Here is a 25,557-nt window from a genome sequence, read left to right on the forward strand (position 1 = left end):
GGCAATGAACAAACATTAAGATCTGTGTCCCTCAAAGCCAAGTGCGTTCACGTTATCATTGTATTTAGTGTCGTTTCTTGAGAATGAGTTCCTCCCTGAGAAGACCTGTCAACAAATTAAGCAACTTTCACTAAAGTCACCGGAATTACAAACAGAATTTACAGCCTTGCATGAGCTTCATGACGCTGTCATTGTTTCTGCAAATCAGTTCACCTGTTTTTTTTAATGGCCACTGGTTCGCTAACAGCAGCAACATATTTGCAAAATCACCTCAGGGAAAATGTAGCTCTTTTATTCTAACTCTAGACACTGACACAATATGTTCTACATTAAAAAAAGAACATAATTGCAAACATAATTTTGCATGATTTTTGACAGATAGTCACTAGACAAGAATATTTGGACTTCCCTTTTTTGTCTTTCTCTTCGGTTTTCTTAATGAGTAAAAAAGAAGAAATAAATTCAGTTTATTTTATTTTCATTTTTTAACAATCATATAGTATTTTATAGTACGCGACTTTTCAACTCTGAAAAATGACTACCTGTAAAAATGTATTCGGACACAATCAAATCTGAATATAAATGTGTTTGTGATAGTATATACAATCTTTTAAAAATACTTTTTATAGTTTATATAGGCTATGAAAAATAATTATCTGGCTATCGGTAATAATCACATCAAAAGGATAAGGGGCATAGGTCATGTGATATAAATTATCAACTGTATCTAAATTATGAATAACCTTCATCTGGACTGCAAAGTCCCTGTGGGATTAATGCGGAATTGAAGGGAGAGGCTGCGCGTTCACAATCCCTCCCCTTACACTGTGGAGGCGGGAGCGCGCAATGAATTCTGTCCAAACTCGAGCGCGATCATGAGAAAACAGCCTCTGGACTGCTCAGCATCTCACGGACACTAAAATGTATCATCTGCCGTCTGTTAACAAAAACAGCAGAGATTTCCAGCGGGATATAAAAGGCTACGTCATGTTTTGGGATAATTTGACATCTGAGCATTAAATATTGTTTTTAAATCTCATCAAGTGTCGTGTTGACTGAAATCCGCGCGAGCGTTAGGAATATATCACTTACAGGTAAGGCACTATGAGAAAGTTTTTAAGCAACAATTTTCCAGAATGTAGACCGAAACAAGAGCAAATAAACTGTAAAAGCGTTTCTTGTTTAAACTTTCAGCAAAAATATTGTAAAGTTTGTATGGTTAAGAATCAGACATTAGCAACACAAATAAGTTTTATAATTTGAAGTGAAGCGCGTTTTCAGCACGCTGGACAGCGAACACGGTCCAAGCGTCCCGTTCTCGAGCCTTCGCTGCTCCGGTAACAGGAAGACGCTCGAGGATGTCGAGATGAATGAAAAGAAAAAAAAAAAAAGAAAAAAAAAAGACATCAGACATCTCAATTAGTCCTCCTAGTTTTCGAGAAAAAAGAGAATAATTAGAATAAGATAAAGAGAGAATAAATAATAAGGTAACACTTAAATTTAAGGTGACAGTTACACATTACTGCATGTTTACTATAGTAATACAAGTAAAGTATGCATAATTACATGCCACTAAGCCTAAACCAAACCCCAATCCTAACCATATAGTTAGTACATGTAGTTAATTAATATTACTCAGTACTTATGGGAGTCACCTTAAAATAAAGGGTTACACTGTATTTTGAGATGTATTTGTTACACTGTAATTATACATTTAGGTATTGAGTAATATTAACTAACTACATATAATTACTATAGGGTTAGGATTAGGGTTTGGTTTGGTTAGGCTTAGTGGCATGTAATTATGCATAATTTATAGTTATTACTAGAGTAAGTGCATGTAACATGTAACAATGACACTAAAATAAACTGTTAACAAATAAAGTGTAATCAATTATAATAATAAAAGCATTTGTTTTTTGGTAACTTTTTTAAATATATTTGTTTGACACTATGTTAGCATCAAGTGCTTTTTATTATCATCATAATAATTTGCAATAGTTAACTTTAAATTACTTCTTTCATTCACATTTGTTCTTTGAGTGTGAAAAATACATAAATAATTTGTACTAATCTGCACCCTTCATGTGTGCTTGGCAGGAGCTGAAAATGGCAACCAAATACCTGATGCTTATTGCCTTGGGGACTGCAGTGATTGGCAGTGTTCACTGTTGCCCTGGGCAGTGTACCTGCTCTGATAAATATAACCACCAGTTTGCAGATTGTGCCTACAAAGAACTTCTGGAAGTACCTGTGGGCTTGCCGTCCAATGTGACCACCCTGAGTCTTTCAGCTAACAAGATTAAAGTGCTGAAATACAAAACCTTTATAAATGTGACCCAGGTGACCTCTCTTTGGCTGGCTCACAATGAAATTGACACCGTCGAGAGGGACACCTTGGCTCCGATGATTCAGTTGAGAAATTTGGATATTAGCCACAACAAAATTGTGCATTTTCCATGGGAGGACTTGACCAATCTCACTGCCCTGCAGTTGTTAAAGATGAACAATAACGAGATGGTCAGCATCCCCAAGAATGCTTTTTCTAACCTGAAGGACCTGCGTTCGGTCCGTATTAACAATAACAAGTTTACCACCATCGTGCAGGGAACGTTTGATGCTTTGACTGCCATGTCCCACCTCCAAATCTTCCACAACCCCTTCACCTGCTCCTGCAACCTTGAGTGGCTTAGGGACTGGATCACCAAATCCTCAATCTCAATCCCTGACCAAAACAACATTGTCTGCGATGCTCCTTCCCACCTCAAAGGTACACAGGTCACTAGCATGCCCAAACTGGATTGCAAGGCTCCATCCGTGTCCATCACATATCAGCCAAACATCGAAAAAACCGAACTCTATGAGGGATATTTGGTCATGCTATACTGCGAAACAAAAGGAACCCCTAAACCTGACGTCACATGGGAGATATACGCTGGAAACCAACTAATTACATTCCCTTTACCCGCCATTGTCGAAAAAATTGAGATTCCGGTTAATGGGCCGCCTACGAACACCAGGTTCCTTGTGTTTCAAAATGGCACCTTGATCATCCCTCGAATGAGCAAGAAAGAAGACGGCAACTACACCTGCTCTGCTGTCAACGACATGGGAAAAGCCGAGCGCTCGGTGAGACTTGTTGTCGCAGGCACCAAAAAGCATGCCATCAATTCGATGCTTGACACAAAAGCACCGAGCCATTTACCAGAAGACAAACTTGGTTCAAAAGGCTCCAAAAACAGTGTTATTAGTATGTGGTCCAAATCTGAGGAGAAGACAAAGAGCCTTCCAACTGGAACATCTCTTATTGCAAGGGATAGAGAGCGAGTGGAAGAAGGAGCCGATAGTTTGCCATTTGTTGGCAAATGCGGGATAAATGATGGTACGCAGTACATCTCCAACCATGCTTTCAACCTCAGCTTGGACGAACTCAAACAGTACACATTTGATTTTGGGGTGATCGCTCTGGAAGTTTCAGAGACTGAGGCCAAAGTTCAGCTGAACCCTTTCCAGATGGCCAACGCAAAGTCAAACATTCACCTCAGTCAACAAGAAGACCTCCAAACTGTAAATAAGGAGCCTTTCAGCCTTTTCCAGACATCCACCAAAAAGTCACCCCTGGACATGTTATACCTTTGCGTCAGTACTGGTAATGGACATTCAGTGGTGCAGTGGTCCAAGATAGAGGAGGGCATCAATGCCTATCGCTTTCAGGGCCTCAAGCCAGGCACTAATTACACTCTGTGCCTCACCTATGGAGGCCAGGACTGTCAAGTCCAAGTGGTCTTTACAACCCGGAAGAAAATCCCATCTTTGCTGATTATAGTGGTCGTTAGCATTTTTTTGCTAGCTTTGGCAACCGTGCCCCTGCTGGGAGCCACCTGCTGCCATCTGCTCTACAAGTATCAAGGCAAGACCTACAAGTTGATTATGAAGACACAAAACCCAGATCAGATGGAAAAGCACATAGCGACGGATTTCGACCCCAGGGCGTCTTTTGTGGGATCTGAGAAGAACTTTGACCCGAGTGAGCTGGGAGAGGGCGAAGGCGAGGCTGATGGCGAGGATGGAGAAGGTGAGGACGTCGAGGGCAGTGTGGTGACTGAGTCCATTCCCGAGTCACAATCCAAAACGCAGGAGGATTTTGAAGCTGGATCTGAGTACAGCGATCGTTTGCCGCTTGGGGCTGAAGCGGTAAACATATCTGCGGAGATCAACGGTAATTACAAACAACCCCGTTGAGATGTTTATTCTTCATTTGCTCTGAAAAACAATACAAACCAGGTGAATACGGACTGTCATCTCACGTAATAGATTTTATTTAAAGCTGCGCCATGGTAGGTATGAAAGCGGGGCAGTGAGAGATAGACTTACCGTGTTTACAATAGCATCCGCTGTAAAAAGCTGCATAAAGCTCCTAGATGACTTAGAATTTTCCACAGCTCAGTTTTTAGTCTACTTGAATTTCTTGAAAATATATTTTTGCAGTTTTTCGCCAGCAGAACAATAATAAAACACATTAAAGAACAGTACAACCAACTGAAGAGATGTCTCTTCCTCACTGCCTCGCTTGAATTTCGTTAAAAATCGAAGACGGCGCCGCTGTGAACAAGGTCTATAGCCTACAGACGTGCGCTCCTTTTTTACCTCAGCAAGTTAGCAGTAAGTGCAGTGTTCATTATTACAAATAGGGTTTTGAGATTTATCCAGTTGACTGGACGTAACAGACAATTCTATAAAAAAAAACCCTCATAATAGCTACAATTCACTTTTCGTGAGTCTCGTCACTTTCATTGTCAAGTAGCATCCATTTTAAGTCATCGCTATAGTGGACAAACATCGAGCGCTTCTGAGGGAAATGTCACCCTGCTACTCTTTCACAGCATGTGTGTGTCTGGAAAATGTACCAGGTCACCTTGGAAAAAAAAGTTTGTTAAGTGTAATGTGGGATCCCAACATGTGTGATTTTTAATATCTTTGCGACCGGGTGCTTTAAAATATCTCTCGCCTTTACGAATTGACTGAACGTGTCCTTTCTTCTATTTGAGATAGCCTTTATTCGTGGCATGTCACACAAAAGTATTTTCAAGTGTGTTTTATTAGGGTACTATAGACTGTAGATATTCAATGTCGATTTGTGATGTAAGCCAAGTAATCTGAGAAAATGTTCTCTCTTTTTTTTATAAATATAAATGGTCCGTTTTTAACCATTCACGGTTAAACACGGCATCGAGTGTCCAGTAAATTGACTGATAGTGGCTTGTTTCTTGTCCAGCTGTCCAATGATGTTTTAAAAATACTCAAACCTTTTAAAGATTTTGATATGATTTTATGTACGTGACCTTAATAAAATTCTGAACCAACTAATGTATTGGAAATTATTTGCAAACATAGAAACGTGTATTTATATTTTATATTGTCCTAGGCTATGTGGACAAGCCTTTCACACAAACCACCCAACTGACTATGTAAAATCATAAATAATTTTAAGTGTGCTTGCTGGATATTGAACAAGGAAATGTCCTGTGAAACGCCGTCCGAAAGGGGAACAGGTAAAACACTCACTGATTTTACATATATATATATATTTATATTAGTTATTTCCTGAAACGAATATTTGAAAATAAATAGGCATATGGAGGTATAGAACATAGGCTAGCTATAGCTATTAAACGCATTTAAATTCACGAAATAATTTATCCCATTTTAGAAGTGTTTTTTTCGACATGGATATTGATATTGTAATGATTTCACTTGCTTGAGAAAACTGAAGGGCAGAACAAAGGAATAATGTGATTTCGGTGTAGTTTTGCTCACACCTCTGCCTTATTTTAAATATTCAATAACTAAATCATACGTTTGAATAACGAATGAAAATCTTTTTACAATGTTTAAAATTGCCGCAAGGAAAATAAAGCGTAACAATATTTCGTGAGAGTATATTATAATTCGAATGGTTCTCATTTTTCTTTTTTTAACTGAACATGAAATCACAAGTTTGATTTTACGCGACGCAGGAGAGGGCACCATTTCCCTTAATTCAACACAGTGAACAGATTTTTTAAAGTTTTAATATTTATTTAATTTCATAATCACAAATATGCCATATATAGGTAGCAGAAAAAGACATAATAGAGGGGACTGTCAAAAGTAAGTGTCAAATGTAACAGTGAGACAGGTTGTGTTAATATTTAGTCAGAGATTAAAAAATATTGCAATGCAATTACAGTAGATGTCTTAAAAGAACAGATACAGCTCAACCCATAATGGACATTATAGGTTTCATCTGTTTGTTTAATATAAGAACATTCTCACCACTGGTAAAAGTCACACCAATGAGTGCAAAAATGAGTGGAAATGAATAATTCATCAGTTTTGCCAAAGAGCAGAACCTGTACATTCATAAATAGTCACACATACTAACCTCGCATCAAGCGGTTAGATCGGAGTTCAGTGCCAAACTAGATTTCCTGATATGCTAAGTCCAAGAAGGAAAGACAGTCTCACTCAGACATGCAACAAAAGACACAATCCATCCATCCACACACGCGCAAAGGATCCGTTAACTACAACTGCTTGAAGTTCTTCCTGAGGCACTGAGCTGTAAGTGCACTTAGCTAAAACACATGTGCTTCTCTGCTACACCTAAGCAAATAATACTATCATCAATATCTGGCCAGCAGCCATTAAGAAAGTTTGGGGGGGGGGGGGGGGGGGGGGGGGTCTCCTTCTCCGCATTGTGATGATCAGTCCTCAGTTGTTGGTGGCGGCGCTTTGGGCCTCCTTGCTCGGCTCCTTGATGCTGCCTTCCTTTTTGCTGCCCTCCTTAGAGGTCCGGCTGAGCGCTCCGTTGATGAAGCTTTCTGAGCTCTGGCACTGGAAATGCTTTCGGGAGCCCACCAAGGACGGGTTGTTGACCAGCGTGAAGAGGAGCTGCCAGTGCGCTCGTGCCCGCTTGGCGTTGGACACCTTGTTCTGTTTCTTCTCTTGCTGGACCAGTTGAATACCTTTAATTGTTGAATACATTATGAAAGAGGTTAAGTCAACATATTGAAAAGACCATGTAATAGTTTACTGATAATACTAATATTAATATATATATATATACATACATATACACACACACATATACATGTATATATACACACACACACACACACATACATATACAGTCAAACCAAAATTTAATTAGACACCTTCAACATTTCTCACATCATCACAGTTTATTCGCTATAGTTTTGAAAATTGTAATAAAATATGACAAGAACTCAGTGTTATCAAATCAGTTGATATTTCACTGGTTTTGTCCATCCTTCTGTTAGACTGTCTCACAGAGGAATTATGTTGAATATCTGTCAGCTGTTAAATTTAACTACACAATTAAATAATACAAGTTAGGTCAACCATTTACCAAGCAATGCTTAATTTTGTTCAGTCTGTGGTGTAAATAGGTTGCATTAGCAATTGCAATTGCAAAGTGTCTTAATTTTTGGTCCCACATTTTTATAAATTTGACTGATAGTCCACTGTATGAAGAATTTTTGGGTATAATGTGTCACAATTTAATTTATTTAGCCTTCCCTCACTAGTAAAAAAATATATATATATCTGGTGTCTGGATAATTTTTGGTGTATAATGTAATGTATGTGTGTGTGTGTGTGTGTGTAGTGTTTAACATTTTTTTTTAATTTATGTAATGCAATTCAATTGTTCAATTTATTATTTTAATTTAGAATTATGGAAATGATTCATATAAATATTAGGTGTCTGTGCAAAAAGAAAATTGGTGTGTATGTAAATATATAATAAAATTATATTATTTTATTTTATATTAAAAACTACCTAACACAATCAACATAATTGGTAAACATAACAGATAAATGAATTTAAATAATACAATTTTAATAATTTAAAAAACCCTAATGCTGGCAAATTGAACGAAAGCAAAGAGGTCTGAAATGTACATCTAATTCACAGTTGGAACATACAAGGTGCGATTAGCATATGGAGAGTGTAAGAACTGTGAGCCACACACATATGAAATTGTCATTACTGCGCTCAGTCGGTGTAACACACCAGTTTTTCTCAGATAATGATTATTGTATGCAAATACAAACAAGCAAATATTATTCCTTCAGTTTTTTGTACGCAAAAAGCATCACATCTGTAGGTGTAAAATCAACAAAAGACAGGGTTTTTTAAAAGTGGAATATACACCATCTGCTGCCTATCATCCTGCAAAATCCTAAAGCTGGCAGATCAGTCCAGCTCGAACAGCTTTGACTTTATAACACACACACATAAAGCTCAAATGGATCTCCGCTCAGATATATGAAAAGAAGTGTGAATGTTCTCGCTGCGGACCGAGACGTGTACTCCGTCTATGACAGGTCTGATTGAGCAGTAGCAGGGCCGAGGTGAGTTACTGCACATCAGGGCCCAATTTATCCCAACAAATTTAATCATTGCGGGAACGCTCGCCTGCTGCGTGCGAGGCAACATGATGAATCAATTATTCTAAAAACAAGGCCAACCAGCCGTCTGTGCATATAGACATGAATCACCCAGGAGAAATCAAACATGGATCAATATAAATCTTGGCTTCAGTCAGAGATTTGACACAGATGATCTAACATCATTTTTCACTGCTTTCTGTTTTGAAATGCATTAAAAGATGAAATGATTTTATTCTTTTTAAAATGGTATTAGTCTGAACACTTCTGGATACTGGGAGGTCAATCTGTTTATAGTCTGCAACAACTACCGTCATCTAATAACGGATTAAATATATAAACAAATAAAAACGTATTAATAATTCAATTATTTGTGGTTAGAGGATTTAACGAACACACTTCATTTAGAAAGGATTAGGTATACGCTGAGAGACAGGCTCAATTTATTCAATAAAACATGCAAACCCCTCGTATCATACCTAAAAACTACAAATCCAGTACGACAGTCCGCATCCTAGCACACGATATATGACAGTTGTACTGGTTTTAGAGTGAAGGTCTCTATGAGGAGGGGTGGAGATACATGGGAAGGGGTTAGACGGTCGGATAGTGGTCAGCCTGGTGGTGTTCTTACCATCGTTTTTGTATTGTTGTTACTTGTCTTGTTTTGCCTTGTTTTAATGTTGTACCACTTTAAGTTTACTGTTTATTTGATTTTTAAAAAAAAACGTAAAAAAAAAATTCTTATTATTATGATTATGTTAAATTATATGCTTTAATAAAAAAGACATTTGAAATAATTCAAATATTTTTGTATATACACTACCGTTCAAAAGTTTGGGGTAAATACAATTTTATTTTTAAAGAACGCATTAAATTAATCAAAAGTGACAGTAAAGACATTTATAATAATGCAAAATATTTATTTTTTTATTAAATGCTTTTCTCTTGAATTTTCAAAGAATCCTGAAAAAAATGAATCACGGTTTGCACAGAAATATGAAGCAACACATCATAAATGTTTCTTGAGCATCAATAATCATCTTATACTGATTTCTGAAGGATCATGTGACACTGAAGACTGGAGTAATGATGCTGAAAATCAGCTTTGATCACAGGAATAAATTACACTTTACTATATATTCACATAGAAAACAGCTGTTTTACATTAAAAATACAAAACAAACCCCAGTAATATTGATAAATATTATTTTTAATCAAATAAATACAGCCTTGGTGAGCAGAAGAGACTTCTTTTAAAAACACAAAAAATCTTACCGACCCCAAACTTTTGAACAGCAGTGTATATATAAAAGTTATGAATTAGTTTTTACATTTTTATAATGGTTATTAGCTGTAGATTATCCCTTACATATAGTATATATATATATATATAGTTTGTGTTCATAAACTATGCATAAAAATTGTTGCATATATATATATATATATCTTGTGTTTTAAACGTATTGTTTATTTGATGTAATTTATTTTTATCAATTTATCAAGTTATTTATAATTATGGAAAACATTAATATAAATAGGTGGTTGTGCAAAAATAAAACTGGTGGGTACTTAAATATATAATATAAATTATATTATTTTATATAAAAAACTGCCAAACACAATAAGCATAATTGGTAAACATAACCGATTAATTTAAATAATATATAAAATATTATATATGAATGATAATAAAAGTACTGTTTTACATTTCCCTTTTATTGTTATGGTAGTTATTAGTATGACTAATAGGTGGTGGCGCAAAAAATAAAACGGCTGACGATATTGTGTCTGAAATGTTAGTTTCCATACACTCACTGTCAAAGCTCAAATTGAATGACCAGCACAGCCTTAAAACACTAACCACATCCTCAGTTCTAAACCGATACGTCTAAAAGCTTTGAGTTTGAGACCAGACTCTGGAACAGGTTGCTCTCAAAGCGAATGATAATCGTATCGTTGTCATGAACTGAAGTAATAAAGAAATAAACCCACAGACCTTCTTCAGCATCTCGAATCCTCTGTGCGGAGAGATTGTCCTGGCCCGTGGTTTGCAGCAGGAGTCCACAGAAGGCCTTCATCACGGGGTGAGACTGGCTGACCTCGATCTTCAGGTAATGAGCGTAACACCGGTATCCTGCAGAGAGACAACCAGGAGATCTACATCCAAATTACACTCACAGCCAACATCTGAGCGGGTTCCGGCATCGGACGTTCAGTCTGCCACTTTTAGCAGAAATACAAGTATATGGTATAAGAGGTTACATTTTATATTTCTATGTGCATAACTACAAATCCGGCTTAAATAGGGTGATCACCTTGCTCTGTTGCAGGACAGAAGATGTGATTTGTCGGGACGTTATACTATGTAAATATTGGATGATAACACTTTAAATTATCAATAAGCTGTGTTAATTGTGACTGGCACCCAGTTTGCCCAGGTTCACGTGACACCATTTGATTTACTCTACGGGACCTATTCAGTTCATTTGCTAGACTGAATAACAGTCTAGTAGAGGTAAAACACACATTTTATACTCAAATATACTGCATTTCCTTAAGTAGCGACTACTTTATTTTCTTTTATTAAACTACACCAACAATAAATGCGTTTCTACCGGATTCAGTGCATGTTGAACTTGAATGTTTTGTTGGATCTGGCAGGTTTAATCAGGATGTTATCCAGTACGCGTCCAGAAGCAGTAAATGGATTTTTTTTTAACTCCGATCATATTTTTTTAGTATTATATTTTAACTCCGATCATATTTTTTTTAGTATTTCTTATTGTGGTATTGCAATTTCAGGGAAGAAATAAAATAAATACAGACATAATTGAAATGTGGGACACTGCTTACGTCTTGGGGGATCGCGGGACAAAGTTAGGCTTAAATAAAACTAATATAATATGCGTTATATTGTGTATTTTATATATAATTAAATAAAATAAATATTTTTTAATTCTATAAAATATATTAAAAAATATAATCATGCAGTGTTGTCTCTTATCATGCACTTTTATTGTATAAATGTAATCGATTCGATTTGCAGTAAATGAATGCAGCAGTACCTGGGTCAAACATTAATGCAGCAGTACCTGGGTCAAACATGAATGCAGCAGTACCTGGGTCAAACATGAATGCAGCAGTACCTGGGTCAAACATGAATGCAGCAGTACCTGGGTCAAACATGAATGCAGCAGTACCTGGGTCAAACGCCTCCACGCTGCGGTTTAGAAGGCTGATGTCCAGGCGTCCTAAGTGGACTATGTTAAACAGGGCAGTGATCACCATCCTCCAGATGCCCACTACCACACCAACCATGACATTAACCAGGAAACACATGTAGCTGAGAAAAAACAGACTCCCTCTGCAGAGAAACACCAAATATAATTTGTATTATAAAAATAAATTTACTGTACTATATACATTTGCTATTTTGAGATTATATATATATATATAATTTTATATATATATATATATATATATAAAAATAAAAAATACCTATTATGTAAATTGTTTATTTTTATATTATATTTTGTGTGTGTGTGTATATATATATATATATATATATATATATATATACACACACACACACACACACATCAATTGTTTAATATTTCCCTTTATTTTATTTTATTATATAAAATAAAATTATCAATTATATATTACATTATAAATTATTCATTTTATGACATATTTTATGTTTATTACTTATTGTATTATATAAAATAAAATGATCTGTTATGTTTACCAATAATGTTTATTATATTATGACTGAAAAATAATTATAAGTAATAAAAAAAAAATTCTCTCTCTATATATATATATAAAAAAATACATATTCGATCATTTGATTTTATATAATAAAAAAAATAAACGTAATTGGTATGTGTGTGTGTGTATATATATATATATATATATATATATATACACACATACATACACACACGAATATGCAATTATTTAAATGTTATTAGTAACAACAATGTCGCATTTGAACATTTGTATCTGAAATTTCTGTTGCTCAATATAAGTTTCATAATCAATGTTTTTATTGTTGGCCAATCGGTCATGGCCTGCCAGATGGAGTATGTAGACGGTACAATGACATTTAAAGCAATAACCAGTAAGAGCCAGATGTTTTGGCTTTGTCGTAAAATGAATTCGCACCTGTTGTTCAGATCTCTCGTCCCTGCATCCTTCCTGATGAACAAAAACCTGGAAGTCACGTGCTGGATCAGCGCAGCCAGGAGCAGCGTCAACCAGAAAGGCCTTTAGCAGAGACAATATGCAAGTGAGAACCATCTTAAGAGGCACTTATCTAATTGCTCAGCTTATGATGAGAGATGACTGATGGGAAGGCGTTAGTAGAGATTCCTGGCTTACAGGGTCACGACCCTGAAGTCACAAGCAGGACAGAGGTTTCTCAAGGTCACCGTCATCATCTAAAGTGAGCGGAGTGAAGGCCACTCACCACATGCGGCCGATGATGTGGAAGAGCATGAGATTAGTTCCATAGAGAATAGGGATGATGATGAGGAAGACGGCGAACAGAATGCAGATGAAGAACACCAGAGTCTGGATCACCATGCCTGGACACAAACACACACATCAGACATGCTCATATACAGGATACGAGTTCAGACGGTTTCCAGAAAAAAAACGAATCAAAATATGTTTAGAATATTATATTTATACAGTGTATATTATTGATTATTTAAAAGCAGCATTAAACCCATCCTATTTACTTTCTTAATAAGCATTCCTGGTCTTTTGATTGGATGTTCGATGTGCACATTAATCTAAAGAAATTACTTTTATCAAAACATTCTCCATGCATGATGGATTTTTATTGTTTCCTGATGAACGAAGTATGGAACCCCTCAAGGGACATGTTTGTGCATAAAAATATGAGACGGGAGGAAAAATTATATTTCAATACTTTTGCGTTCCCTCACAAATGCTTCGCGTTTTCCTAAATATCTTTGCGTCCGCCTGCAAAATTTTGGAGTTGTTTGCGAGCGAATGCAAAGTTTCTCTGGGGACCACAAACATTTTTGCACGGGAATGCAATTTTTCTTTTTGAGAGAACACAAAAGCATCGAAATTTATTTTTTCCTCCTTTCTCATATTCCATCATCATGTCCATAAAGGAGCCCTTTATGGGCTCCGTAAGTAAGCCTTGTATGCAGAGAAAAGTTCGGAACAAATAATTTTTTTTTTGAAAATAAAAAAAAATAAAGCGAAAAGTAAAAAATTATAAAAACAAAAACAATAAATAAATGCATAAAAAATAACAACAAAACAATCAATAATGGGATAATATATATATATATATATATATATATATATATATATATATATACACACACACAGGAAAAAGTGTGGCAAAGGAAAAAGTGTGGCAAAAAACGCTGCACAACGAGAAGAGGTGACCGGACCCTGAGGAAGATTGTGGAGAAGGACCGATTCCAGACCTTGGGGGACCTGCGGAAGCAGTGGACTGAGTCTGGAGTAGAAACATCCAGAGCCACCGTGCACAGGCGTGTGCAGGAAATGGGCTACAGGTGCCGCATTCCCCAGGTCAAGCCACTTTTGAACCAGAAACAGCGGCAGAAGCGCCTGACCTGGGCTACAGAGAAGCAGCACTGGACTGTTGCTCAGTGGTCTAAAGTACCTTTTTCGGATGAAAGCAAATTTTACATGTCATTCGGAAATCCAGGTGCCAGAGTCTGGAGGAAGACTGGGGAGAAGGAAATTCCAAAATGCCTGAAGTCCAGTGCTGCTTCTCTGTAGCCCAGGTCCGGCGCTTCTGCCGCTGTTTCTGGTTCAAAAGTGGCTTGACCTGGGGAATGCGACACCTGTAGCCCATTTCCTGCACACGCCTGTGCACGGTGGCTCTGGATGTTTCTACTCCAGACTCAGTCCACTGCTTCCGCAGGTCCCCCAAGGTCTGGAATCGGTCCTTCTCCACAATCTTCCTCAGGGTCCGGTCATCTCTTCTCGTTGTGCAGCGTTTTTTGCCACACTTTTTCCTTCCGACAGACTTCCCACTGAGGTGCCTTGATACAGCACTCTGGGAAAAGCCTATTTGTTCAGAAATTTATTTCTGTGTCTTACCCTCTTGCTTGAGGGTGTCAATGATGGCCTTCTGGACAGCAGTCAGGTCGGCAGTCTTACCCATGATTGCGGTTTTGAGTAATGAAACAGGCTGGGAGTTTTTAAAAGCCTCAGGAATCTTTTGCAGGTGTTTAGAGTTAATTAGTTGATTCAGATGATTAGGTCAATAGCTCGTTTAGGCCCCGTTTACACCGCAAGTCCTAATGCTCAATTCTGATTTTTTGCTCAGATCCGATTTTTTGATTGGCTGTTCACATTACCTTTTAAAATGTGACCTACATCTGATTGCAGTGTGAACTGTGTGAACAATAACAATGACATCAGACGCAGCACGCGGTTGCACTAAAGTTCGGGAGGTTATGGAGGAAGTAAGCATATTCGCATTTATTTCATAGTGTTTGTGTAATGGAAACTTTTGCGGGTTAATGGTTGCAAATTCACTACAGAGATCTGTGTGGATGCGTAGACGAAGCCAGGAGTGGTGGGAATATGACGTGAATAGTTTCACTGAGACGCTGATCTCCTGTGTCCCCGTTCTTCCATTTCGTGTGCAATTTTTTCAAAAACGGAGCGGTTACGGTAGGTCCTTCTAGCTTGAAACGAAGTATCTCCCCATATACTACTTAGATCTAACACCTCACTCTCATTGACTCGCTTCATCGCTGTTCTCCATATCTAGTCAAGTTTTTAATGTTAGGCTACTGTCTGTGTCTGTTGTGTCTAGGGCTTCGCCGGCGCATAATTGTGACAAATGTCGACGTAGATTGACGTAAAAGTCGCATCAAATCCGCCTTGATTGTTCACACTGCGGCCGCATTGAAAAAAATCAGATCTGGGTCTGATTCAGGACCACATATGTATGTGGTCTAAATCTGATTTGAAAAAATCAGATCTGGGCTAGATTTGAGTGTTCACACTACCTCTGAAGAAGTCTGACCTGGTCACTTAACCCCAAAAAATCAGATTTGGGCCACTTTGGCGTGCAATGTGAACAGGGCCTTAGAGACCCTTTTCATGATATGCTAATTTTTTGAGATAGGAATTTTGGGTTTTCATGAGCTGTATGCCAAAATCATCAGTATTAAAACAATAAAAGACCTGAAATATTTCAGTTGGTGTGCAATGAATCTAAAATATATGAAAGTTTAATTTTTACATTATGGAAAATAACATTACATTATGGAAAATAATGAACTTTATCCCAATATGCTAATTTTTTGAGAAGGACCTGTATATATATATATATATATATATATATATATATATATATACAAATATATATACAAATATATACACACACACACACACACACACACACACACACACACACACACACACACACACACACACACACACACACACACACACACACACACACACACACACACACACACACACACACACACACACACACACACACACACACACACACACACACACACACACTATTATGTTTGCCAATCCAAGTTTTGTTTGCTCCAGTACACGTATTTAGGCTCAATTTAGCAGGTAAAAACTAAGTTTCCAATAATAAAGTAAATAAAGGCTTTATTGCGAGTCTTAAATAAAGATATTAGATATTGCCTTTTAAATCTATTTATTCTCACACTTTTATACCTTGAGAACGAGGGAGTTTCTCAAACATTCACTAGAGTGGAGAAGTGTTCTCACCGAGACAGATGAAGGCAGCCTGGTAACTGGTGAAGCCCATCCAGCAGACCAGCGCGGGTCGGGACGGCCTGATACTCCTGTGGCAGTTATACACAGTAAAGATGTCTCCTCTGTACAGTCCCTTCAGGTTAGACCTGAGTCAACACAGACACACCATTCAGAGCTTTAATAGACACGCAGCATCAGTGGAAATGCATGTAATGGGGACGTCTCTTCATCAAGAAGGAACGGAGATGGAATTGCATGTCGAGGAGTCAAACTGCCATTAATGACATTTAAAAACTCAATTTGAAAAGTCATTATTTTTAATCTGGTATTCTTGACTGTAATTACCTCTTTCTCATTAGCCTAGAAAATGATTTCTCCCTCTTTTTCACCTCCAGCTAGCTCTTATTCATAATAGAAGCAGTCAGTTATGATAAGGAGAAAATTATTAGCAGTGCATTCACATGTGTGCATGATGACCAATAAAAAAAGAAAGAGGAAATGTGTCAAATTGGTGCTCTGAGTTACTCACATATTAGAGTTATACATTTATGCACACACATATTAAATTAACTAATATACTAGTATTAATATACTATATATTTTTAAAAAATATTTAATGTTAAATACATCAAATTTATTTTATCAAAAAAAAAAAGAAATATATATATATATATATATATATATATATGGCTTTATTGCCAGCGCGGCAATTAATAATTAATAATAATTAATTAATAATTAATAATATTTTTTTTTGATAAAATAAATTTAACATATTTAAAAGGAAATTGAACAAATATTTTATTCTATTTTAATTAGAAAAATTGTTGCTGAATTAAAAAAGTTGGAATTGAGTAGTTTGATGATGAAATATATATATATACACACACATATAAATAATAAGAGATTGATAGTGTAAATCAATTAGCAATCATAAAGTTAATTTTGACGACACAAACTTCTGAAGTCTTTTATGCCCAATTCTCACTTCAAATTCTATTTATAAAATGTACCTGGCTTACTTGCTTCTACTTGCATATATGCGTTTCTGCTTAGTTCACTGGGATAGATTAGGATGTGAGGTTGTAGCAGGTTTATCTGTAGTTTTTACTATCACCTGTGCAAGACCATGGACCTCATGAGCATGAACAGGTTGACCAGGCAGGCCAGGGTCACCGCTGACAAATAGCAAACTGGAAAAAAACAAAACCAGAATCACATGAGCCGGAAAGTCAATGTCAGATGCACAGATGCACTCACGACCTCAGCACTTTTTCCCACTGACTGATTGGAAAACGAGTCCTGCTACAGTTCAGCGGTCGGCTTTGCTGACTGCTTCATTATTCATCTGTTGATTTATATGGGTATTTAAAGCGGAATGATTGGACTGCATGCAGTAAATGCACTGATCCAGACTGTTCGAGGTCTGCATGCATCAATGCAAGCGATCAATCAGAAAGCTTACATCTGCATGGCTGTGTTGGCATATATTAGCTCATCAGATATCATCATTAAACCCATTCTAGACAACTGCACTGATCCAAGTATAACTAAATTAGTGAAGTGTTGTATTATTATAGCATATTATGCTATTTTGAAGATTCCAACTTTTTTTTTGGACTCCTACAATAGGTTTACATGCACCCAAGGTCCAAAACACTTTAATTTTCTCATAATATACATTGTAGCATCACCTCTTTTCTCACAGTGCCTGACATAGTTTGATAAAGGATTCGGTCTCTCTAATTGGTCTACTCTACTCTGATTGGTCAGATGGCCCAGTCTGTTGTGATTGGTCTACTCTGCTCTGATTGGTCAGATGACCCAGTCTGTTGTGATTGGTCTACTCTGCTCTGATTGGTCAGATGGCCAAGTCTGTTGCGATTAGTCTACTCTGCTCTGATTGGTCAGATGCCCCAGTCTGTTGTGATTGGTCTACTCTACTCTGATTGGTCAGATGGCCCGGTCTGTTGTGATTGGTCTACTCTGCTCTGATTGGTCAGATGGCCCAGTCTGTTGTGATTGGTCTACTCTGCTCTGATTGGTCAGATGACCCAGTCTGTTGTGATTGGTCTACTCTGCTCTGATTGGTCAGATGACCCAGTCTGTTGTGATTGGTCTACTCTGCTCTGATTGGTCAGATGACCCAGTCTGTTGTGATTGGTCTACTCTGCTCTGATTGGTCAAATGGCCCAGTCTGTTGTGATTGGTCTACTCTGCTCTGATTGGTCAGATGGCCCAGGCTGTTGTGTTTGGTCTACTCTGCCCTGATTGCTCAGATGGGCGCATCCAAACATCTATTATCATATCTGAATTTCAGCTCTGGGTCTTCCTCAGCGCTGGATAAACAGTGATACGGACAGTAATGAAGGCGTCGGTTTTGGGTATCAAGGTATCAATTTGAGCTCGAGTCCTCATCTTTTGGAAGTGCATGGAAACCGCATTCATGACAACATGAAGCAAACTCTTCAAGTCTCAGCTACAAATACAGTGTTTGAGGGTCAAAGCACATGATCGGCGGGCAGCCAATGAAGACCATATTGCATTATGCAAATTTGTTTCAAACCCACACAGGTTCGAGAAGGAATTAAGACTGGAATGGAAAAGACTTGTCTCCCAAAAGAAAGAACCGATTTTGAACTGCCTGAAACAATAACTCCATTTATCTGCACTTTGATGTTTGAAACTTTGCAGATGTTTTACATTCACAAACAGCTATATTACACACTACATGAAAAGGTCATATCTGAAAAAGCATAATGGTGGCACTTTAAACGAAAACCAAATTGATAAAAAGTGTAATAGCTAGGACAACATGAAATCTGCACACTTGTTTGTATTATTGTAATATATTTATTTACTTGAAGACCCTAGAGATGTTCCCTACTCCGCTCAATCCAGAGGGTTGTTATGGGGGGACCGCACTGTGGTTGCAGCCGTTGTGTGTGCTGACGCGCAAATACACTACAGCTATTAACACCAGACAGAAGGAGATTCACGTCACCAGATGGAAAGAAGCGTAAATGGATGGAGAAGCATAGGTTACTGTAAAGCTACGTCTTAGTTGGTGCTTATCTTGGCGAAAGCCGACTACAAATCAGCATGAAGTTTTAACATCTACTCTCGTGTAATGGAAATCATGAAGATCTGGATACGTCCAGTGACTGCGGTGAATAGTGCTGCTGGCAACAAGGGAAAGACCTTGTGACAGCCTGGAGAGACAGCTGACAGGAGGAAAGAGACCCCAATGGGGCTGGTAAGGGTTAGCTACCCTTGTCGGCAGTATCCAGCTCTGTGCTTACAGGATGCTGGAGACACCCGCCCAAGGCTTCTGAAAAATTAAAGAGGAAAATACCCCTAGAGTCTGCGAGAGCAGGGGCGGAAGATGACTCAATGGTGGACAACATGGTTAACGACTTTGGAATGGAAATGGATATGAGTATGGAGAGTACTTCACAAAAGACTAGTTCAGGTTCAGCAGTTAGCAAAGCCATTGAACTCCAAGCTTGTGTCTGTGGCTGGAGCAAGGCGACAACGGTCAGGGGTTTGAAGATTCATCAAGGGAAAATGAAATGCTTGAGGGAGAAGGGACAAGGGCCTCGCATTGATCAGTACTTCTTACGGAGTCAGTCAAGTCAGTCGAATGAAATCCAGCGACAGGAAGCAAACCACAGTTCGCAGGATATCAGCACCCCTGTCATAGAGGAGAGGAGGGTTTGCACAGTTAGTGATGAACACATTGATTCTTGTGAACCCGGTCAGACTAACCAGCATAAGAGAGAAAAGAATCTCAACGGGCATAGGCCTGGAGTTAGATGGCCAAGAGCTTGTGAGAAAACTGCATGGGACACGGTAAACACAGATCTATGCTTTGCATTGGAAAGATTAACTGGTACAGTTGAAAAGAAGCTGGATAAATTTGGGGACATCATTTACGCATTTGGAAGTGAGAGGTTTGGTGTGAAAAAAAGGAAGGAAAAAGTACAAACTACTCCTGGATTGTCTAGACGGCAGCAGAAAATTGAAGGGTTAGTTAGAGAAAGGAGACAGTTGAGGAAGCAATGGAAAAGAGCGGAACAAAGTCAGAAGGAGGGACTCAATCTCTTACAAAGGGCCATAAAAGATAAGCTTGCAACATTACGCAGAGCTGAGCGCCCACGGAAACGCTACAAAAAGAAGGAGCGTGCGAGGGCTAATTTCTATAAAGATCCATTCAAATTCGTAAAGAAGTTATTCACCAGTGAGAAGAATGGCACTTTAAAAGCATCTAGGGTTGAGCTAGAGAGATATTTGGAGGAAACGCATACCGATGCAAAAAGGCATGAGCCTATGTCAATTCCGTCAGACATGCCACCTGTCAATCCACCAGAATACCAAATGGAGGTCTGTGCACCTAAGTGGAAAGAGATAGAGCAGGTTGTGAGAAAGGCAAGGGCTTCATCATCTCCAGGGCCTAATGGAGTTCCGTACAGAGTTTACAAGAGTGCCTCAGGAGTTCTAAGAATTCTGTAGAAATTTATAAAAGTGGCTTGGGAAAAGCAGGTTGTACCTAGAGCATGGCGGGGAGCAGGGGGAGTCTTTATACCCAAAGAAAAAGATGCTACAAGAATCAGTCAGTTTCGCCCTATTTCACTATTAAACGTCGAAGGCAAAATTTTCTTCAGCATTATTGCTCAGAGATTGTCAACCTACCTATTAAAGAATGGCTTCATTGACACTTCAGTTCAAAAAGCGGGCATTCCAGGATTCTCAGGATGCTTAGAACATATCAGTGTTATCTGGCAACGAATTCAATCAGCTAAAAAGGAGAGGAAGGAGCTCCACGTGACATTCCTGGATTTGGCTAATGCATATGGTTCAGTGCCACATGAGCTTCTTTGGGCATCATTTGATTTTTTCAGGGTACCGATGTCGATAACAAATTAAGTGAAAGCCTATTTTGGAGATTTGCAATTTAGTTTCTCAACTCCAGAATTCAGCACTACATGGCAATGCTTAGAGGTTGGAATAATGGCAGGATGCACCATCTCTCCACTGGCTTTTACCATGGCAATGGAAGTAATCATTAGGGCATCAAAATGGGTAGTAGGAGGAGAGCGCTTGGCTTCTGGGATGCGACTACCACCAATCAGAGCATACATGGATGACATGACAAACAGTTTCTCAGAAGCCAGTGAAGAGTCTAGGGAGATGGTACGATGGGGATCTAAAGGACACAGTTCGAGTGGGAGAAGTTAGACGACAAGCAGTGGAAGGGTTGAAGAGCATAAACAGCTGTGCTCTACCAGGCAAACTAAAACTCTGGTGCTTTCAGTTTGGTCTACTGCCAAGGTTGCTGTGGCCACTAACTGTGTACGAGGTTTCTTTGACAACAGTGGATAAGCTGGAAGCGTTAATAAGTTCATACATCAGGAAATGGTTGGGAGTTCCACGCTGCCTCAGCAGAGTGGGACTTTATAGTAAAGGAGTATTGCAGCTGCCAGTCTCTGCTTTAACCGAGGAGTTTAAGTGTGCCAAGGTCAGACTGGAAATGACTTTAGCAGAGTCACCCGACAAATGTGTAAGGGAGGCAGCCCCTGTGGTAAAAACTGGTAGAAAGTGGTCAGCAAAGAAATCTGTAGTAGAGGCAAAGGCTGACCTTCAAATTGGGGATATCGTGGGACAGGTACAGCATGGAAGAGGGGGTTTTGGGCTCAGTTTAGCTCCTCCTAAATGGCACAAGGCAGGCTCAGCTCAAAGGAGGAAGCTGGTAGTCAACGAGGTGCGAAAGCAGGAGGAGAGGATGAGATGTATAAAGGCCATTTCCCAGGCCAAGCAGGGAGAGTGGATGAGATGGGAGAGTGTGGAACAACGAAAAATGGGCTGGCAAGACCTTTGGTCAATGGAAGAGAGTAGGATCAGTTTCCTTATTAGGTCAACATATGATGTTCTCCCATCACCGCAGAACCTAAACCTCTGGGTAGGAGAGGATCCCTCTTGTCCTTTGTGTTCATCACCTGCCACATTAAGGCACATTTTGACAGGATGTAAGGTGGCTCTTAGCCAAGGTCGGTTTAATTGGCGCCATGACCAAGTATTGCGATGTTTGGCTTTAGCATTGGAAGGCAAGCGTAGTATGACCAATAAGTTGCTGCCTGTTCTAGCAAAACATTACACGCAGAAGACAATATTCCTCCGCCCAGGCGAGCAACCACCAAGAAAAGGTGCTAACACCAATTCTCGCCCAGGACAACTGGAAGCTGCTAGGGACTGGAAGATGCTGGCTGATCTTTATCAACGGCTTATTTTTCCACCTGAGATTGCCACCACTAACCTACGACCAGATCTTGTTTTGTGGTCTGGATCAGCACGCATTGTTCAACTGATAGAGTTAACAGTGCCATGGGAGGATGCGGTAGATGAGGCATATGAGAGGAAGAAATTGCGGTATGCTCATCTGGCCACTGAAGCAGAACAGCGAGGATGGAGAGTCCAGGTTTTTCCAGTGGAAGTGGGTTGTCGAGGTTTTGTGGCACACTCTACAACCCGGTTCCTCATAGACGTCGGATTCAGTGGTCAAGAGTTGCGTCGCACAGTAAAGAACTTATCTGAAGCAGCAGAAAGGAGCAGCAACTGGCTGTGGTTGAGACGGAAAGATTCTAGCTGGCTGAGTACAGGCCGCCATGCTACGGTTTCGTAGAATTCTTGAAAACTTGAAGAGTCTGTTGGTTTATTTGTATAGCTTGTATAGTATTTACAGTCATTATGTTCCTGTGTATATTGCGTGAATGACGGGTGGTTGGGCAGATATTGTGTTTTGCGGTAGGTGGTATGCCATACGGAACCGTTGCCACTGAAACTGCATATTAACGCACCAGTGGGGCTCGACATTCTTAGTCAAACGGGTTGGCGCATATGGTTGGGTTGCGGAGAGATTGTGAGATTGTGGTTAGGTCTCAGCAGCACTGTTGGTTTATTTGTAGAGGTTGTATAGTATTTACAGTCATTACGTTCCTGTGTATATTGCGTGAATGACGGGTGGTTGGGCAGATATTGTGTTTTGCGGTAGGTGGTATGCCATACGGAACCGTTGCCACTGAAACTGCATATTAACGCACCAGAGGGGCTCGACAGCCTTAGTCAAACGGGTTGGCGCGTATGGTTGGGTTGCGGAGAGATTGTGAGATTGTGGTTAGGTCTCAGCACCAAGAGGGAAGTAGAGGTCAGTAAGCTGGGCTGAGTTGAGTGGGGGACGGAGGGGGGTGACTCTGGGAGGCCAGAGTCACTGTCGAGCCCTCTTGAGGTGTCGTGGGCTAGTCGACGAAACACTGAGGACAGAAGGTGCCCACTTGAAGACCCTAGAGATGTTCCCTACTCCGCTCAATCCAGAGGGTTGTTATGGGGGGACCGCACTGTGGTTGCAGCCGTTGTGTGTGCTGACACACAAATACACTACAGCTATTAACACCAGACAGAAGGAGATTCACGTCACCAGATGGAAAGAAGCGTAAATGGATGTAGAAGCATAGGTTACTGTAAAGCTACGTCTTATTTGGTGCTTATCTTGGCGAAAGCCGAGTACAAATCAGCAAGAAGTTTTAACATCTACTCTCGTGTAATGGAAATCATAAACCAGTTTGCTTATACAAGGGGATGGAGTTATGTAGAATTTAATTTGAATTCTGTTTGAATTTGTGGGCACAGATTCTGTGTATGCCTAAGTATAAGTAGTATAAAAAAGGACTGACTCACTTTCAACACACCACAAATAATACACTACAATCCTGACCACCTCCTGACGGTCATCTGACAAGATGATATTGAAACCAGCCAACAGGAAGGCAATGTTTTCATCCACTCCTCTACGGACGATGTGTAGGGTGGGCAGAACTCCTGAGACCAGCAAGAGCGCCATCTAAGAGATTCGGAGATTCGAAAGAATGGAAAATGCTTTGGAATAAGCTACTCTTGCCAAGTTAAATGAAAGAAAAGCACATTAATTAATCCTTTTAGACAGAAATAACTAAAAAATGGGCTCGTTTCTTAAAGCATTTACCTGATAAAGTGCAATGAATGCCACAACCAAAGAGATCGCTAGTTTCAAAGGGAACCTAAAAACTGATGGAAAAGAAAGACAAAAAAGAAAATTCTAACAGACTCCAAAATTTTGAATAATAGTGTATATTTTTTGGATAAAAAATTTGGATTCAACTTTAGGTTTATTAAAAACATTCAAATGTAATAATCACCATCTTCGGGTGTGTAGATGTAAGACTTGGCAGCATCTCGGAGTCTTTCTAATAGTTTGGGTTTTGTTGTGCTGGAACTGCAACACAAGAGATAATAGTCATAAAAAACAACAACAGAACTTAATTCTATAGAATTCTATAATAATACCCCATCATATTCTTTCGAATGCACAATTAGACATTTAGTAGATGCTTTTATCTAAAGTGACTTTCAGTACACGTATTACTTTGCACAATGGCTTTTAATGGGATTCGAACCTACAACCTTTGAACAAGCAGTCCTGATCTTCAAACTCATGGCTTCTTTGTATTTAAGGCATTTCTGAAATTTGTTGATATGTACCTTATAGATCTTCTGTAGCCCCGCCACTTTTCAGCGCTGTGCTCATTGTGTTCTGTCTTCCGGTTTATATTTCCACAGCACGAAGGTAAGATCTTACAGATTTATGAATGAACCACTCATTTTAAAATCTTCCCGCTCAACTGACATTTGTATTGACATCCGCTCCAAACATTACAAAGCCCATGATAACTTTTGTTAATTCTACAATAAGTAAATCCACTTCACCAGCTAATTACTCTTCGACAGCGATGCTATAGAAATATAAAGAGCTACCGCAAAAACATAAGTTCAAAAACAGTATTCTAAAGATGGCTACACACTTGTTTCTCTGGTGCATGAAGTCTATACTTTCCTCCACATAATTGCTATATTTATCAAAGGAAATTATCCCTTCATTACATGCAATTTGCATTCCTATGGCCAATATCGCTATTAGAACTAATATGTGTCTATTCTGGAAGGTGATCCTCCCCATCCTCTTGTATATGGATCAGAAACTTGGACCTAGTTCAAGCCAGAGCTAAACAAACTTGAGGTTTTCTAAACATGAGGCCTGCGACTGAATCTATTGGTGTTCCTCTATGAACAGATCCGCTTTGGGTGGTAGTGTAGTGTATAACATACCATTTCATTGTCTGTTTTAAATCCGTATCTGAAGTGTCCTGCTCTGTACAGCGCGCAGCCTCACGTGTCAAAACAAACTCCACGAGGCATCAGTGATAGTTTTTATTTCGCCTCTAGAGGGCACTCTCG

General features: G+C 39.0%; 2 protein-coding genes across 3 annotated transcripts in view; one reads left to right on the forward strand and one right to left on the reverse strand.

Annotated features, from left to right (window-relative positions):
- Window positions 1–224: 224 nt before the first annotated feature.
- islr2 (immunoglobulin superfamily containing leucine-rich repeat 2) lies at window positions 225–5,364 on the forward strand. Its single transcript, XM_077211245.1, has 2 exons — window positions 225–1,094; window positions 2,101–5,364. The coding sequence occupies exon 2, from the start codon at window positions 2,110–2,112 to the stop codon at window positions 4,240–4,242; it is 2,133 nt and encodes a 710-aa protein (XP_077067360.1). The 5' UTR covers window positions 225–1,094; window positions 2,101–2,109; the 3' UTR covers window positions 4,243–5,364.
- A 693-nt stretch (window positions 5,365–6,057) lies between these two features.
- Window positions 6,058–25,557, reverse strand: part of stra6 (signaling receptor and transporter of retinol STRA6) — a 36,612-nt gene continuing 17,112 nt past the window's right edge. For both annotated transcript variants that reach the window (XM_077211248.1, XM_077211247.1), the window contains exons 9-18: window positions 24,462–24,538; window positions 24,269–24,330; window positions 23,965–24,127; window positions 17,351–17,426; window positions 16,246–16,379; window positions 12,929–13,046; window positions 12,625–12,726; window positions 11,658–11,821; window positions 10,454–10,591; window positions 6,058–7,007 (exon numbers count right to left, since the gene is read on the reverse strand). In XM_077211248.1, coding sequence (XP_077067363.1) covers window positions 6,754–7,007; window positions 10,454–10,591; window positions 11,658–11,821; window positions 12,625–12,726; window positions 12,929–13,046; window positions 16,246–16,379; window positions 17,351–17,426; window positions 23,965–24,127; window positions 24,269–24,330; window positions 24,462–24,538 — 1,288 coding nt within the window. In that variant the 3' untranslated portion in view covers window positions 6,058–6,753. The remainder of the gene's footprint in view (window positions 7,008–10,453; window positions 10,592–11,657; window positions 11,822–12,624; window positions 12,727–12,928; window positions 13,047–16,245; window positions 16,380–17,350; window positions 17,427–23,964; window positions 24,128–24,268; window positions 24,331–24,461; window positions 24,539–25,557) is intronic.

This window comes from Siphateles boraxobius, unplaced genomic scaffold (assembly GCF_051911475.1).
Source record: "Siphateles boraxobius isolate OS27281-9 unplaced genomic scaffold, OSU_SipBor_1 65, whole genome shotgun sequence".
NCBI lineage: Eukaryota > Metazoa > Chordata > Actinopteri > Cypriniformes > Leuciscidae > Siphateles > Siphateles boraxobius.